The 18683-nt window shown below is 42.8% G+C and overlaps 1 protein-coding gene across 1 annotated transcript in view; it reads right to left on the bottom strand.

Moving 5' to 3' along the window:
* The window catches only part of Nell1 (neural EGFL like 1), an 827697-nt gene that overhangs the window by 679930 nt on the left and 129084 nt on the right, over window positions 1–18683 (bottom strand). Inside the window, exon 4 of the mRNA XM_021189273.2 lies at window positions 6895–7065. Within this exon, the coding sequence (XP_021044932.1) occupies window positions 6895–7065 (171 nt within the window). The remainder of the gene's footprint in view (window positions 1–6894; window positions 7066–18683) is intronic.

Raw genomic sequence — 18683 nt, 5'->3', positions numbered from 1 at the left:
CTGTGCTGCCTAGTCTTCTGTCAACATCACACAAGCTAATCGTATCTGGAAAAAAAGGAAATCTCATTTGAGAAAATGCATCTATCAGACTGACTTGTAGGCAAGTCTGTCGGGATAGTTTCTTGATTAATGATTGATTCACGCCAAGATATTTTATATTATTTATGACTATTGTGAAGGGTGTTGTTTCCCTAATAACCTTTGTTTAGAGGAAGGCCACTGATTTGTTTGAATTCATTTTATATCCAGCCACTTTGCTGAAGTTGTTTATCAGGTTTAGGAGTTCTCTGGTGAAATTTTTGGGGTCACTTAAGTAAACTATCATATCATCTGCAAATAGGGATATTTTGACTTCTTTCCAATATGTATCCATTTGACTCCTTTTCTGTTATGATTGCCCAGGTTAGTACACACAGTACAATTTTGAATAGGTAGAGAGTGGGCAACCTTGCCTAGTCCCTGATTTTAGTGGGATTGCTTCAAGTTTCTCTCCATTTAGTTTGATGTTAAGTACTGGTTTGCTGTATATTGCTTTTACTATGTTTGGGTATGGGCCTTGAATTTCTGGTCTTTCCAAAACTTTTATGATGAACCAGTGTTGGATTTTGTCAAATGTTTTGTCAGCATCTAATGAGATGATCATTTGTTTTTTTTTTTCTTTGACTTTTTTTATTTAGTGGATTACATTGATGGATTTCTGTATATTGAACCACCCCTGCATCCTTCAGATGAAGCCTACTTGATCATGATGGATGATCCTTTTAATGTGCTCTTGGATTCAGTTTGTGAGAATTTTATTGAGTATTTTTGCATCGATATTCGTAAGGGGAAAATAGTCACAAATAATATAAAATCTCTTGGTGTAAATCTAACTAAGCAAGGGAAAGATCTGTATGATAAGAACTTTAAGTCTCTGAAGAAAGAAATCAAAGAAGATCTCAGAAGATGGAAAGATCTCCCATGCTCATGGATTGGCAGGATTAAAATAGTAAAAATGGCCATCTTGCCAAAAGCTATCTACCTATTCAATGCAATCCCCATGAAAATTTCAACTCAATTCTTCATCGATTTAGAAAGAGAAATTTCCAAATTCATCTTGAATAACAAAAAACCAAGGATAGTGAAAAATATTCACAACAATAAAAGAAATTCTGGAGGAATCACCATCCCTGACATCAAGATGAGGTTTTTATCACAGAGCAATTGTGATTAAAAACTGCATGGTATTGGTACAGTGACAGGCAGGTAGATCAGTGGAATAGAATTAAAGACCCAGAAATGAACCCACACACCTATGGTCAATTGATCTTTGACAAAGAAGCTAAAACTAAAAAGTGGGGAAAAAAGACAGCATTTTCAACAAATGGGGCTGGCTCAACTAGTAATTAGCATGTAGAAGAAGAAAAATCGACTCATTCTTATCTCTTTGTACAAAGCTCAAGTCCAAGTGGATCAAAGACCTCCATATAAAACCAGAGACATGGAAACGTATTGAGGAGAGAGTGGGGAAGAATCTCGGCAATATGGGCACAAGGAGAAGTTCCTGAACAGAGCACCAATGGCTTGTGATGCAAGATCAAGAATCAACAAACGGGACCTCATAAAATTGCAAAGCTTCTGTAAGGCAAAGGAGACTGTCAAGAAGACAAAAAGGTCACCAAAAGATTGGGAAAAGATCTTCACCAATCCTATATTCACTAGAGGGCTAATATCCAAGATATACAAAGAACTCAAGAAGTTAGACTCCAGAGAAACAAATAAAACGGGGTACAGAGCTAAACAAAGAATTCTCAACTTAGGAATACCGAATAGCTGAGAAGCACCTAAAAAATGTGCAACATCCTTAGTCATCAGGGAAATGCAAATCAAAACAACCCTGAGATTCCACCTCACACCAGTCAGAATGGCTAAGATCAAAACTCAGGTGACAGCAGATGCTGGCAAGGATGTGGAGAAAGAGGGATACTCCTCCATCACTGGTGGAATTACAAGCTGGTACAACCACTCTAGAAATTAGTTTGGCAGTTCCTCAGAAAATTGTACATAACTGCGGACCCAGCTATACCACTCCTGGGCATATACCCAGAAGATGCTCCAACATGTAATAAGGATACATGCTCTACTATGTTCATAGCAGCCTTATTTATAATAGCCAGAAGCTGGAAAGAACCCAGATGCCCCTCAACAAAGGAATGGATACAGATAATGTGGTTCATTTGCACAATGGAGTACTACTCAGCTATTAAAAACAATGAATTTATGAAATTCTTAGGCAAATGGATGGATCTTGAGTGTATCATCCTGAGTNAGGTAACCCAGCCACAAAAGAACACACATGATATGCACTCACTGATAAGTGGATATTATCCCAGAAGCCCAGAAGTTCAGAATACCCGAGATACAATTCATAAACCACATAAAACTCAAGAAGAAGGAAGATCATAGTGTGGATACTTCTATCCATCTTAGAAGGGTGGAACAAAGTGTTTACTCTTGGAAGGAGTTACAGAGACAAAGTGTGCAATAGAGTCTGAAGAAATGACCATCTAGAGACTGACTCACCCAGGGAATCCATCCCATTTACAATCACCAAACCCAGACACTGTTGTGGATGCCAACAAGTGCTTGCTGACAAGAGTATGATATAGCTCTCTCCTGAGAGGCTCTGCCAGTGCCTGACAAATACAGAGGTGGATATTCACAGCCATCCATTAGACTGAGCATAGGATCTCCAATAGAGGAGCTAGAGAAAGGACCTAAGGAGTTGAGGGGTCTGCAGCCCCATAGGACGAACAACAATATGAGCTAGTCAGTACCCCCAGAGCTCCCAGGGACTAAACCACAAACCAAAGAGCACACATGGTGGGACTCATGGCTCCAGCTGCATATGCAGCAGAGAATGGCCTAGTTGGACATCAATGGGAGGAGAGGCCCTTTGTACTATGAAGGCTGTATGCCCCAGTGTGGGGGAATGCCAGGGCCAGGAAGCGGGAGTGGGTGGGTTGGTGAGCAGGGGGAGGGGGGATGACATAGGGGGAGGGTATTTTTTGGAGGGGAAACCAGGAAAGGGGATAATATTTGAAATGTAAATAAAGAGAATGTCCAATAAAAAAATAATTGATGTGGAAGGGCTCAGCCCACTGTGGACTGCCATCTTTAAGCAGGGGACCTATGTTGCATAAGAAAGGTAGCTGAGTAGGGCCTGAGGGCAAGAAGTAGTCCCTCCATGGTCTCCACTTAGGTTCTGCCTCTAGATTCATGTCTTGAACTTCTGCCCTGTCTTCCCTTGTTGATAGCCTGTTGTATGAAAATGTAAAGCAAGTAAACCCTTTCCTCCTTAAGCTCCTTTTGGTCATGGTGTTTATCACAGCAATAGCAAACTGTAACATCTTCTAAGATCTTACATGTTAACCACAATCAAAAGAGTGAAAATTATCAATGGAAAAAAAAAAAAAAGAATCTACAGGACCCCTTCCACTGATCTGGAAAATGAGGCCACACCCAAATCTACAGGACAGCATTTCCACTCTTCTGATAGAAGATGGGAATGTCCTCTTTCCACTCTTCTGATAGAAGATGGGAATGGTCTGAAGGCAAGGACGAAGATGCCATAGGTGTGTGATATAAGTAACACCAATAAAGGCAGATGTGGGCTGAGTACTGAAGGTCTATGAGATTTTCTCAGAACATTTTCTATTTCCATACATGAGCACATGCAGCCATATGGTGCTTCAAGACAGTATAAAGTGACAAATGGGTGGCGACACAGTCTCATCCCTCTGCAGACATCACCAAGTAAACTTACACAAAGGTTACATCATTTCCTGGGGACCCACCAAAGGAGACCACCATGTTGTCTGCTACTTGCCCTTGGCTAAAATATTACTTGTGCAGTGCACACTTAGAATTACGAACTATATGATTAATCCCAGTACAAGAAGATGAAACTGAGAGGCACAGAAATCAAGCTGCTTAAACGCACGCAACCAGGAAGTGGCCCAGGAAGAGGAAGCGAATATCAAACAGGAACCAAAGAATTTGAGGGTGAGACACTAACTTAGCAGACATACTCTGTTATCTTTCTCTTCTCCAAAGTGAGCAATATCAGAGAATGATAACATGTTAAGAATAAACATGTAGAGAAACACATGGCAAGAATAAGGCAAGAATCTTAGAAATTTCTTGGAAACTGCCAATGGAGTCAAAAAAGCACGTAGTCCCTCCACAGTCCCATGTAGGAAGCCCCTGAGTGGTCAGTAGATCATGGAGAAATGAGGCCTCCTAATCTGATACTTCAGTTCTATGGAACTGAAGGATATAATGAGCTCTTAAAGGTAGACATGAACAGGGCAGCTAAGGGTTGGTTTCAGCCCCGGTCTGTCTGGTAAAAGAACTCATGGTTCTTGCCAGACATTAACAGTAGATACACTGGAAGCATCAATAACTCAAATGTCTGGAAAGCATCTCTAAATAAGTCATACCCAAACAGATCAAGTCTCACCCATATACGGCAGACCTGTGTGGATCCTGACACACTTTCCTGTCCTCCAGTCTTTCACTGCAGTGCAGAAGTGAATTGGTAAGCACACTGCAGCATCTTCTCATCAGACTGACACTCGGCTGCAGAGTGTCCTTGGAGCACTGGCTCTATGGGCATGAGAAGAGAGGCTTTCCCCGCCATGCTTGTCCTGTACCCTAGGCCCCAGACAACATGCCTCATGGCTGGACCGTCATTTTAATTTTGACAGCATCATTGTTGAAGATAATAATGCATGGGCACAGCTTAGAGTATTTTTTTAAGTGTATTATTAGCCTCAGGTCACTAATCTAAAAGAATTTGCAGCGGGTGGGAACATCAAAGCATTGGCCACCATTATCCAGCTGTCTTTCCACAAATGATGCAGTAGAGACCCATGGTCCCTTCCTCTTCACAGCTCTCAGTGAGTCTGCCTGCAGAGACAGACATATGGGACAGTGCTTCTTCCTCAGCAGCACAGCCTACAGCCTCCTCTGAGGTTCCACCTACCCAGGGAACACTAGCACCCACTGATAAGTTAATGGGCTCCTTCTACAGAGCATAGATTGCTCAACCATGAAGGACTCAGAATACCTCTTTAAGAAGTCTCTGTTTTCTGTATCCATTCCTCTGTTGAAGGACATCAGGGTTCTTTCCAGCTTCTGACTATTATAAATAAGGCTGCTATGAACATAGTGGAGCATGTGTTCTTGCTATATGTTGAAGCATTTTTGGTGGTATATGCCCAGGAGTGGTATAGCTGGGTCCTCCAGTAGTACTATGTACACTTTTCTGAGGAACCTCCAGACTGATTTACAGAGTGGTTTTACAAGCTTGCAATCCCACCAGCAATGGAGAAGTGTTCCTCTTTCTTCACATCCTCACCAGCATCTGGTGTCACCTGAGTTTTTAATCTTAGCCATTCTGACTGGTGTGAGGTAAAATCTCAGAGTTGTTTTTATTTGCATTTCTCTGATGACTAAGTAATGGACTACTACTCAGCTATTAAAAATAATGAGTTTATGAAATTTTTAGGCAAAAGGATGGAACTAGAAAATATCATCCTGAATGAGGTAACCCAATTGCAAAAGAACACACATGGTATGTACTCACTTCTAAGTGTTTATTAGCCCAAAAGCTCAGAATACCCAAGATACAATTCACAAACCACATGAAGCTCAAGAAGAAGGAAGACCAATGTGTGGATGTTTCAGTCCTTCTTAGAAAGGGGAACAAAATAGTTATGGGAGCAAATACGGAGACAAAGTGTGGAGCAGAGATTGAAGGAAAGGCCATCCAGAGACTGCCCCATCTGGGGATCCATCCTCAAAACCCAAACCCAGTCACTACACCCAGACACTATTGCAGATGCCAAGAAGTGCTTGCTGACTAGAGCCTGATATAGCCATCAGAGCTGAGATGCTCTGCCAGAGCCTGACAAATACATAGGCAGATGCTCAAAGCCAACCATTGGAATGAGCATGGGGTCCCCAATGGAGGTGTTAGAGAAAGGACTGAAGGAGCTGAAGGGGTTTGCAACCCCATAGGAAGAACAACAGCATCAACCAACCAGACCCCCCAGAGCTCCCAGGGACTAAACCACCAACCAAAGAGTACACATGGAGTGACCAATGGCTCCAGCCACATATGTAGCAGAGGATGGCCTTGTTGGGCATCGATGGGAGAAGAGGCACTTGGGTTCGATGCCCCAGTGTAGGGGAAAGTCAGGGCAGGGAAGCAGGAGTGGGTGGATGGGTGGATGGGTGTGTGGGTGGGTGGGTGGGTGTGTGGGTGGGTGGGTGGGAGAAAACCCTCATAGAAGCAAGAGGAGGGGAGAAGAGATGGGGGTTTCTGGAGGGGAAACTGGGAAAGGGGATAACATTTGAAATGTAAATAAAGAAAATACACATGTTAAAAAAAAAAGCAAGTCATTTAAGTTAAGCAAAGCTATGCTTAATGGAATAAAATAGACTCACCTACCTCAGCAGCAAAGCTTCTTGGACTCATCCTAACATGAATAACCAGCTTATTCACTTCCAAGTGGAACGAACTCAACAATCTATCACAGTTAACTGTGGTCACAGCTCCATGGAACTTCAGCCAGTGCTGAGAGCTCACTGAGGGGCAGTTAATAGTCCCTGATCTGTAATCAACCTTTGTTACATTTGTTCCTAATCACAGGATACAGTTTTATCTTAATGAACTGTTTTCTTATCGCATTACAGTTGGTCATTTCAGCATGCCTAATGGCCCGTTCAGTAGGTTAAATGACAATTAAGGTCCCTGGTTTTGGTGCAGGGGGGTTAACATTTTTCCCCCTTCCCCATACAGAGTGAGATTTGAAGGGCAGAGTCACCAAAGATCAAAGCCAAACATACCTATTGCAGTCGACATGGAGCAAGAGGTGAGAGGCGCTCACTGACAGCGCGACCTTGTGCCACTGTCCATCGGCCATGCGGTAGGGAAGGGCCTCTGTCCTGGGCTTTCCACCATGGATGTAATGGTAGCGTATCTCTTCTCTCGGGCCACTGCTCTCCAGTTCAAAATAGCTGCATGTAAATGAACAAAGACTTTAGTCTTGGGCATCATGGTGTTCATCAGCCCCACATCCTCATTACTAGGTTTCTTAGAAACTAAAATTACCTAAACACAGTATGCAAAGCCATGACCTGAACTCAAGTGTGTGGTATTAGAGCCCACTCCACCAACGGTCTGAAAGCCCTTCTAAAAACACCTTGAGCTTCTGACATGGAGATCAATTCGATCCACAATGAGGGAAAACCCACTCGCTAATTAGCTTGGAGTTGTGCTTCCTAAATACTTAAAAGTACAGTTCAGTGCCCTCTCTCTATTGACTGGAGGACTTTATTGATATTTATTTTTAGAAATGCCATTTAAACTTTTTCCAGAATTAATGAGAAATGGGTTGGGCATCTGGGATTAAAATCAATGCAAGAGTAAAGAGATTAGTTAAGTCTATTTCTGTTCTTCCCGCCAAGGGTGGGGTGGATGCTTTGACTGAATGGGTGACCATCAGATGATGGGGCACAGAGCAATTAAAGCCATTCACACCTGAGTCAACATCTACAATGATCACAGTGTAAAGTACATAACTGGAGTTCTCTCTGCCAAGGTTGTCCTCATGTTTTTCAGCCACCACTGTGATCCGAAGTGATAGGGCTGGGACTTCCATGGGTTCCTGGGGATTTGTCTCCAATACCTTCCAGAAGTTATCATCACTGTCATTGACATGTGTCTGACCTCACGGCCAGCTGTGCATTAGCATGTTACATGCATGTTGTAATTTGCCTCCCATCATAGCCTAAAGTCCTTGCACTGCCATTCCCTCTGAAAGGCTGAAGAGCTGAGATTATGACGGATAGTGTAGCCCAATCGATAGAGTGCTTGCCTGCTGTGTGTGAAGCCCTGGGTTCATTCCCCAGCACTGCACAAGCCAGGTGCTGCTGCACACACTTGTAATTCTATCGCCAGAGGATCAGAAAGTCTTGTGGTCATTCTTGAAAATACAGAGTGAGTTTGAGGTTAGCCTGAATTACGTGAGATCTCTCAGGAGAGAAGAGACTGAAAAGAAGAGGAGAGGAGAGGGAAGAAGAGGGGAGGGGAGAAAAGGGGAGGGGAGAGAAGAGGAGAGGAGAAATAGAAGGAAGGGAGAGAAAGGGATGGGAGGAAATGGGAGGAGAAGGAAGCAGTAAAGAAAACAATGTGTGTAGAAAAGCTGAGATTTAAGGATCAAAAACATACCCCTGTGTCTTTTAAAGACAGGTCATTGACATTTCCTAGGCACCTGAAAATGCTCTTAAGTAATACTGGGCATAAACTCAGCTAGCACTCACCTCCAGAAATGCATGCAGCTCTAGAGACATTCATCTAGACAGGGTGGCGATGTGATCCTTGTAGCTGGAAGGAGCTACAGTTTTCCTATAATCCACTGAGCTGAGCTAACCCAAGCTTGACTATATTAAATCTGTAACGCAAATTTCATCACTGATGAGGACTAGATGGAGCTATGATGAACATCAGACTCTTTGGCCATGACCCAAACCATGTCAGAGAACAAATGAGCACCTCCTGCTCATCCTTCCTCTGATCATTCCCACAGGAAGCACAGACTGAAGACCACCTTGCGACCACCTCATCTCCATCTTCACAAGGGATGGCCCCCAAGAGATTATTCCTGTCACAGAAGCCAGATTCTATACCCAGGGTCATGCTAATTAGATATAATTAGTATAGTACATATTTTCAAAAAGAAGATATTCCTTAATATTTGTTTAAAATAAACAAATTTCTTCAAAGATTCAAACATGTTCTAGAAGAATAAAACTGAAGAACCTAATTCAAGACACTATAGGTAATCCGTCATTCATCTGCTCACTAACTCAATGTGTCTTTAGTGAGCACAGAGGGAGGAGATAAACATGATCTGAAGTATCGATCCCTCCATCAAGATATTCTGAGACTAGTAAAGAGTGTGTTAAAACATGTTCCTTGCCATTATAAACTAGAATGTGGCCTGGAAGTGGCCAAGGAGGAGGCAAGGGAAGCTGTCATGCTACAAGCAAACACTTCATGCTGGGAACCTGCCAAGTACATTTTTATTAAGACTTTGCAGTGAGATCTCATATAGTCAGACACAGAGCATGCCTAATCCCCAGGAGGACAGAGCTCTGGCTTAGAAAAGCACCTCACCGAGGTCCGCACATCATGTGAAATCTCTCAATTATTTTGACCAATAAGAGACTCCTGGGAAAAGGGACCTGACCTTGAAAGGACTTCAGTCAATGACAATTGGAAATGTTCATCAAGATGGCTGATAGGATCATTAAGATGGGGGGTTAGTGCATTTAACCAGATTCAATCACTGTTCCTGGGGTTACAGCCTCATTGAGCAAGTGCTAAATGTGTTATAAATAGATCGTTTAAAGATCTCTTTACAAAGCACCAGAGTAAGTGATTGCCTTGTGGTAATCACAAATATGTAGCTATGAGAAAAGAACCCTGCTCTCCCGCCTCACGGTGACCACTTGTACCTTGGGGTCTTTTCTCACAGCACCAGACATTCACTCAGAGGCAATGCATTTCAAACTACTTGAATACAATCCAAGATGGCATGTGCTTGCAGAGTTAGGTTAGGTAACTGCTGATGTGTCCCAGGGATGACAGAACCACTGGACAGCTAAGGGGCACCTGGGTCAAACCTAGGTGAAAGTTTAGATTGAAGGCAGTATGTCCAGGCAATAACTCTCCACTGACAGGGCCATGTAGCATAATCCTGACAGCAACCTGTCGGGGGCAGTCACCAATCTAAAGGTTGTGACATGGGAAATGCATGCCATAATCTATAGTAGAGTGCTCCCAAAGGGCTCATGTGTTGAAGGACTTGTTTTTGGAGCTAACACAGGGCTATGGCCAAGTCAATGTCTCAATCTGTTGATGGATTTATAATGAGTGCCATTATTGGAGTCTCCTCTCTGTGTCTGTCTCTATGTCTCTCTCCTAGTGTGTATGAACATGAATGCATGTATGTGTACATGTATGAAAGATACATGTATGTATCTTTCTCTCAATCTCTCTCTCTCTCTCTCTCTCTCTCTCTCTCTCTCTCTCTCTCATTTTAACAGTAGATTCTGTTTTAAATGAAAGCTTTATTAACCTCTTTTGTGTCTGTGTGTATTTCTACATTTTTTTCTGTGTTATTCTCACTGGATTTTTCTCTGTATCTTTATCTCTATGCGTCTTTCTCTCTCCNTCTGTGTCTGTCTCTATGTCTCTCTCCTAGTGTGTATGAACATGAATGCATGTATGTGTACATGTATGAAAGATACATGTATGTATCTTTCTCTCTCTCTCTCTCTCTCTCTCTCTCTCTCTCTCTCCCTCCCTCCCTCCCTCCCTCCCTCTCTGTTCTGTGTGTCTATCTGCCTCTATACCTCTCTTTTGTGTCTGTGTGTATTTCTACATTTTTTTCTGTGTTATTCTCACTGGATTTTTCTCTGTATCTTTATCTCTATGCGTCTTTCTCTCTCCCTCTTTGTATATCTCTTTTTCTCCAATGGCTCTAAGTCTGTCCATATCTTTCTGCTTATCTCATTCTCCCCCTTTCCATGCCAACATAAGCAGCCAGACCCCACCATCACCTGATTCTGCTGCCTAAATATAGGCCACAGCAAAGGAGTCAGCTAACGTGGATTGAAACTTCTCAAATTCTGAGCCCAAACAAATCCTTTTTCTATTATTTGGCCACAGTGATGAGCCGGTGGACTGGCACATGTGGTCTACATCCCAGCAGTATCAGATCACAGCCCTCCCTACCCCAAGGCCTACTGAGTCAGACTCTGCATTTCAGTAGGACTCCCAGATGATTTCTGAGCACCTGGAAGGTTAAGATGCTGGGCAGTGGAGAGCACCAGGTATACTTCCTGACCAGCTGCTTGCCACAAGGGGGCTGACCACAAAGGTGGTAGAAGTCAGGAGTTCTACGGTGGGTGGTGACTAGCTGCCATTTGGTGCTGTGGGAGCAGAAAGGTGGTGGAAGCAAGCATGAGGAGCTCCTCACGAACAGTCCAGACCTGTCAGCCCTTACTCATGCAGAAGAGCTTCCTGAGAGGCTGGGAAGGACAAGAGCTCTGTAGTGACAACATCTCACCAAGGAGATGCTGTGAGCTGTACTTCCCTAGCCTTGGACCTCAATCTGTGGTGCTGTTCTAAGGAACACCACTCTCTGAACAGCCTTTTCACCTTATAGGTATATAGATACAATGATGATATAGCCTTCTACAGTTGTTTTATTTTTCTTCTTCAGGACAAGTATTCTCTGTACATTTCTGTCTCCTACCTAGACTATTCCCCTTTCTAGAAAAATGATTCTTCTTTATTCTTCTTTCTAGACACACCATCAGGTTGGTTGTGGTGCTTCAGGCATGGCCAAATGAAACCACTTGGCACATCATCAATATAGAAACAGATATAAGGTTCTCAGTACAGATGTCTTCAAATGCACAGGGTGGTGACATTCTCCTCACCTTGCTCTGGGCTATATGTGGTCGTGATTGTGTTCTAATATTTACACTGACTTTCTCATCAACTATCAGCCTGAGCCCCTTCACCCAAAACTCTGAAGACAAATTCTTCCCAGTCTGTATTTCCATAGATGAATTTTAAAATAGATATTTTGCTTAAATGCTAGGCTTCATCTGCATAATTCCCCAAGGCCCACCCTACAGTATTAGACACAACCAGTTCTCCGTGAAAAGAAGTTTAATTTCATAGAACCATATGAATTTCATGCTGTTTGAAAATAAAATTCAAGAAGAATAATTCCAAATAGTATATAGATTGATCAAGGTCACATAAGACATTTTTATTGAAATGTTTATAATTTTCTCCAAACTATATCCCATTTTGAGATTTTTTTAATCAATCATTTGTAATGGTTTAGCTTCATTATCATCTTGACTATATTTGAACCACCATAAAATGCACCTCTTAGAGTGTCTGTGACAGTGTATCTAAAGACATATAATCAAGAAGGTGGGGAGATTCCACTCTGAATATAGATAGCATCACTTCATGGCCTGGGGTTCTGATCTCTTGTCTCTCTGCATCCTGACTGCAGGCTCAATGCGTCCAGCTGCCTCAACAGCCTAGAGACAATGTGTAGCTACACCTTTCCTGTCATGAAGGGCTGTACCCTCCACCTGTGAACCTGTCTGTCTTCCTTCAGTTGTCTCTGACAGGCATTTTGCCACAGCAGCAACAACAAAAGTAACTAAAGCTTGGCTAACTGGTGCACGCCTTTAATTCCTGCAGTTGAGAGGCAGAGGCAGGAGGATCTCAGTGAGTTTGAGGCCGGCCTGGTCTACACACACAATTAAACCCTCTCGCCAGTTAAGAAAAAGAAAAAAAGAAACTAGCTCAATATCAGAGACTGCAAAGGCAGGCACGTTCAAATGTTAAAGAAACCGCTGCTGGCAGGACATAGAGAGAGAAAGCAAGGGGGACTTGTTTTAAGTGGCCAGTGTGCATTTTCTTATGAGGAATGATAAGTATCTTAGGAAGATGTCTTTTCTGGTGTTCTCCTCTATATGAGGTATGTACATTGCCTGGTGGAAAACCCACCAAAAAGAGCTTTGGTGCTGTGCCTGCTCACACTCCAACAGCAGCGTCTGTGACTGGACAAATAACTGTATCCTGGGGATCAGAATAGGAGGTCAAGGCAAGATGACCTTAAAAACAAGGCTGCACCCCAGCCATGTTTACCTCCAGCAAGAGTCTCAAGACTAGCAGAATACTAAGGGCCCATAGCCACTAATCTACTTCCTGTATGAGGCCACCTCCTATGTAGACAAATTCCCTTCAGTGAGGCATTCCTAAATCCTACAAAAAGCCCAAAGTACATAAAAAAGAAAACAGTTTCTCAGAATTGTCCCTTTAATTCCATTGTAAACCCTCAATAAAAGCTAACTCTAGCCAACAGTGTGTGCCTAGCCCACTCTACTTGCTGGAGGTTTGCCAGAGGACTCAGAAGCACTGGTAGATGGAGTGAGTCTGAAAATGACCATATGGATGAGAGATACCATTCATCACAGAAACTAATGCTGAGCAGAGACCTAAACACAATAAACGCACTCAGACATACTAAAACAGACTTAGAAGTTTTGAGAGTAAAGAGAAACAGAGGAGTATGAATTTGAAGAGAAAGGCAGAAAACTGTGAGAAGCCAAGACACAGAGCTGGTACTACTCTGAGACAAGAAAGGAGGCAGGAGATCTAGTCCCCGCTTATCCACAGAACAGGCGACAGGGAAGTTACAGAATTTCCCAAGGGCGACCACAATATCCCTCTATCACATGTCCATCTCCTAAAGCGATCTTGACCCCTCTCTCTCAGAATGAAAAGGACACCCATAGGATCTGGGGGACTTTGTATTGCTTGGTGACAAATTCCGGAGGTAAGTTTTGATCCCGTGTACCAGAATGCTTGTGCTTGAAGCCCCCAGTCTAAGAGACTAAGAATCCTGAGGGCACCATGCTGGGAGGAAACCCAAGTCACACCAAGGAGGCATCAGCCAGATGCTCTTCTTGGCACAGAAACTGGGACGTCAGCCAATGGCTGATATAAACCAGCATGGAAGCTCCTCTGGATGGCTTCCCCCACCACCTAATCCCCGCAGCTGGAGCCACAAATGTCAGGAAGCGCCGAGAAGTCTTCTCCTCTGGGCTATGTCCAAATTCTTAACCTAGAGAACCTGGAAGCATTAAAAGTTTGGGGACCATTTTTCAGACATTAACAGAAATTAGAACACTCTAATTTTGACCTTTAAAATTTGAAATTATAATTTAGGTATGTCTTTTCGAAATGCCTGGGGGGGGGGTCCTCTGGCCAGATAATCAAGTCTCAAAGTGACAACTCTCTGCACAGGTGTATAGCTGTGCACATTCTTCTAGCTTATAAAAGTAAGAAGGACAGTCTGTTTTCAGTGTAGAGATAAACCACTAATTGTTGTGGGTTAGTTATTAAATCCATTTGTTGTAGTATTTTGGTAGAGTGTGCTCTTCTCTGTAAAAGAGCATGTCATTAGCAAACAATGGCAGCCTCAGAAAAAGAAAATTTCTGTCATGATCGACACCGTGGAAAGAAATAGTGAACATCATACGACTGAAATACAGCAGATACAGAAAGACAGGCACTGCTTGATCACACGTAGCAGAGAGAAAGTAAAACGGTGTTCGTGGAGGCTGTGCGCTGAGTGAAGCGGGGAGATGAAAGGAAACAAGAATATTCCTTAGTTTTCTTGTACCTTGAGATGATTTACTAATGATAAATAGTATGTGCTTCAAATTTGTTTTAAATGTTTTTCAACTGTTTTCACCTAAAACACATTAGGTTTTTGAAGCAATGAGTCCAGCACCAGTTAGTTGGTAAACTCAACTAATCATTCTGTACTATATTCACAAAACATAACATCACCTTGTACCCCCCAAAGTTAAACAACGATAGGTTATCAGTTAAAATAATAAATTATTGAAAAGTGTGGTATTAATATACCATTGTATTGTTTTTTTAATACATGCTTGTCAAAAGATATGATAAATGATTGGCTATCTTTCTTCTATCACTTTTTTCAAGTCCCAGCATCTTGGTTTCGAGCTTCATGTTTGTGAGAATGAGGGGCCACCTTGGTAGCCTCTTCAAAAATGAGATGTGTTCCCTGGATTCAGTCCCAAATGCCTTCCCAGTCTTCAGGATATTGTCTGAGTTCAAGGAAAGAATGTGTCCTCCTTGATAAACTTCTGGTGCGTCCACCTCCTCTAAGTACAGCAATGAGCTGTAGAAAGGGATTCCACATCAGAAAACAGTCCAGCAGCAGAGCAGCCTCAGAGCCTAGCCCTTCCCCCCCTGGGTCCACGTGCTTCCCTCTGCCTGTGTCTCCACTCAGCAGGAAAGTAAACATTCACTCCACTGGCTGCTTTGGACAAAATAGCATCAGTCTGTAAGTCACCTTACAAGGCATCCAACAGTGATTAAGACTTCTTATCTCTTTCTATGACCATGGAAACAAGCAGCTTCCCAGAGGTAGAACCAGGAATGTACACACGCCCCTTACCATAGGAGGGAAGATAGTGTGGTTTTCCCTTCTTGTTTAGCTATGACCTGGTGATTTTATTTGTTTTGTAAAGTTACATATTAGTTTTGTACTCAGTGTGCTTAGCAAACAGCTAGCAGAAGATTAACAGTGACAATGACATAGCATCTGTTACTGAGAACAAAGCACTCGCTGCCACATGAAATGCAAAGTGAGCTCTTTACATCGATTTGAAATGGTTTTATAACCAGACTTTACAATCCATGTGGAATTAACCTGGCTGCCCCTACTAAAGCGAAGGCTGACTTGTGCCTTCTCCAACATAAAGACCCAGAGAAGACTGAATGTTAGGAAAGTAATACAGAACAAATTTTTTGCATAAAGAAATCTAAAACGAAAGCAATCAACTGAGATCATCTACGGGGATTGTGGAAGGAGACTTAGTTTTCTTTCTTTCTTTTTTTTAATTAATTAATTAATTTATTATTATTTTCTTTATTTACATTTCAAATGCTATCCTGAAAGTTCCCTATACCCACCCCCTGCCCCTGCTCCCTTACCCACCCACTCCCACTACTTGGCCCTGGCCTTCCCTTGTGCTGGGTCATATAACCAAGGGGCCTCTCTTCCCAATGATGGCCGATTAGGCCATCTTCTGCTGCATATGCAGCTAGAGACTCGAGCTCAGGGGGTACTGGTTAGTTCATATTGTTGTTGCACCTACAGTGTTGCAGCCTACTACTCCTTGGGTACTTTCTCTAGCTCCTCCATCGGGAGCCCTGTGTTCATTTTAAAATGTTTATTAAGTGACCAAATCTGAAGCGGAAAGCTTACATTCTCACTGTCTCATTTTACATTAAGCTGAGGTATAGCTCTGAACCTCCTGAACTCAAGATCAAAATGCATGTAATTTAAGACATGAGCATAAAAAAAAAGCTGAGATTGCATTACTGAAATTGTCATAAGACCCACCTTCTCTATTTCATTTACTGAAGATTTGATGAGAAGGTAAGCCAATGAGATGGCCTAAGAAGCCCAATGCCCTCATTGAGCAACCCTGACAATGAGCTCACCCTCAGAACCTACTGTGGAGGTGAAAATCAACCCACCCTCGCAAGCTGTCCTCTGACCTTCATGCATGCACTGTGACACATGTGTGCCTTAATACACACACATGCATCATACATATAAACATAATATATATTGTGGGAAGCCAGGTAATTCGCCATTACAAGATGGCGCCGACTTCCTGCATGCTTTCTTGATAAACAAGCAATGTGCGCATGTGCATTCGGGTATCCACTGAGTCACTGCTCGCCCCAGAGCATATTAATGAGGTTCTGATGGCATATCCAATCAGGAGGCTCCACGCCTATCCTAAGCATATATAAGCAGCACCAGTTTTCGGGCTCGGGGTCTTTCGCCNCAGCAATCAAGCTCTCCCAATAAACGTGTGCAAAAGAATCCTTTGTGTGGCGTCTTCCTAGCTGGCAAGGCAGGCATCTAATATATATATATATATATATATATATATATATATATATATATATATATATACACACACACACATGCATCATATACACATACATGCACAAACATATGCCTGCATCTCCTACACATGCGTGATGATGGTTATAAAATCTGTAAGGTTTTTAAACAGAAGGAATATTCTATCCTCAGGTGATACCTTTTGGTTGTTTTCATGGTTTAGAAAAATGAAATTTGCAGGTAGATTGATGTAACTAGAAAAAAAAATCATCCTGAATGAGGTAACTTAAACAGAATAACAAATATGGCATTAACCTTTTTATTAACTTTTATTATGGTTAACTTTTAAGTCACCGATAAGCAACCTACAACCCACATAACCACAGAGGTTAGGTGGAGAGTAAGGTTCTGGGAGGGGAGATCTTCCTAGGAAGAGGAAAGAGAATAAATAGCTAAGGTTAGATGAGTTTGAGGGAGTGATCTTGGAATGGGAGGAGCAAACAGAAGCTGGGGGGAGGGAGGAAGGGAGGGATACAGAAAGGACCAGGTAAAAGTAAGATAAACACAGTGTAGATATGAGTCTGTGTGCAGCACACCAGCTTCCTTTATTATTGACATCTTATGTAATCAATGAACCAATATAAATACACTATAACTGAATTTTATACTGTCTTCATATTTCCTTAGCTTTTAAATTTATTTCTATTCATTCTTTAAGGATTTTATTCAGCAGCTGACCGGGACAGATGCAGATACTTACACCCAACCATTGGACTGAAGTCGGGGACCCCTGTGGTTGAACTTAGGGGAAGGATTGAAAAAGCTGAAGAGGACGGTGACCCCACAGGAAGACCATAAGTCTCAACTAACCCAGTCCCCAGGGATCTTCAAGAGACTGAGCCACCAACCAGGCAGCATACACAAGCTGGTCCGAGGCCCCCAGCACATATATAGCAGAGGACGGCCTGGTCTGGCCCCACTGGGAGAAGATAAGCCTAATCCTCAAGAGAATTGAGGGAGACTCCAGAGAAGGGGAAGACCTGGTTGGGGGAGCACACAAACCCCTGGAGGCAAGGAGGAGTAATGGGATGAGGGACTGTGGGAGGGGGGACTTCGGGGGGCAGCAGCTGCAATGTAAATAAATAAAATAATTTAATAAAAATAAAAAATTTTATTCAGCGTTATTTTGGTCATGTGTACACCTGCCCAACTCCTCGGAGATCCTTACCGGTTTCTCTAACCACACAACTTGGTACCCTCTCTTTCAGTTTTTAAAATGACCAAGTACAATTTGTTTTGCTGCTCAAATACTCTTGGATGTGAGGCCATCTTCCGGACTGTCAACCTACCAGGGGGCCAGTCACACTCTTGAAAATGACTCTGCCTCTCCCAGCAGCTGCCAATTGCCAAACAGTTCCCAGCTAGTGGCAAGGACTGCATGCCGGCCTCCTGTCTCCATGTCTGGCTTGAGCTTACACAGGTCTTGTGCCTGCTGATAGGAGTTCATATGTGTGGTGGCTGCTGTGTCTGGAAAACACTGTTTCTTGAGGTCACCCTCCATCCACAGCTCTCATAATCTCTCCTCCTCCCCTGCTACAGTATTTCTTTGGTTTGTTAGCTTGTTTGTTTGTTTGCTTGTTGTTTGTTTTTACCCTTGTCTTCCTTTTTTTGACCTAGAATCTTATCCAACATACCACATAGATTTAATCATCCTGTCACCTCACACTCCAGGCTGTCTTCTTTTTTATCACCCTGACAGGTTTGAGTAGTATTCAGATGGGTTTCTTCAATGCAGATTTCCGTGGTGTCTGTCACAATTACTTATGAGTTATGACTTGAGAGAAGAGAGACAAGAGAGACCAGGTACCATCCTCACCCAAGCTTATCAGGAGCGCATGTCATGTCACCATCCACGGCCCAGCTTATTAGGAACACATGCCATCCCACAGCATCCCCACTGATGTTGATCCTGGGGTCAACCTACAGGCTCGAGGAGTTCTTGCTGACCTTCTCCACTATGAGGTTCATCCTCCTGCTTCCATCCTATACTCCAGGGATGAAAGTTACCATCCG

The sequence above is a fragment of the Mus pahari genome, chromosome 1 (genome assembly GCF_900095145.1).
Source record: "Mus pahari chromosome 1, PAHARI_EIJ_v1.1, whole genome shotgun sequence".
Taxonomy (NCBI): domain Eukaryota; kingdom Metazoa; phylum Chordata; class Mammalia; order Rodentia; family Muridae; genus Mus; species Mus pahari.
This window is presented reverse-complemented; position numbering and strand designations above follow the sequence as displayed.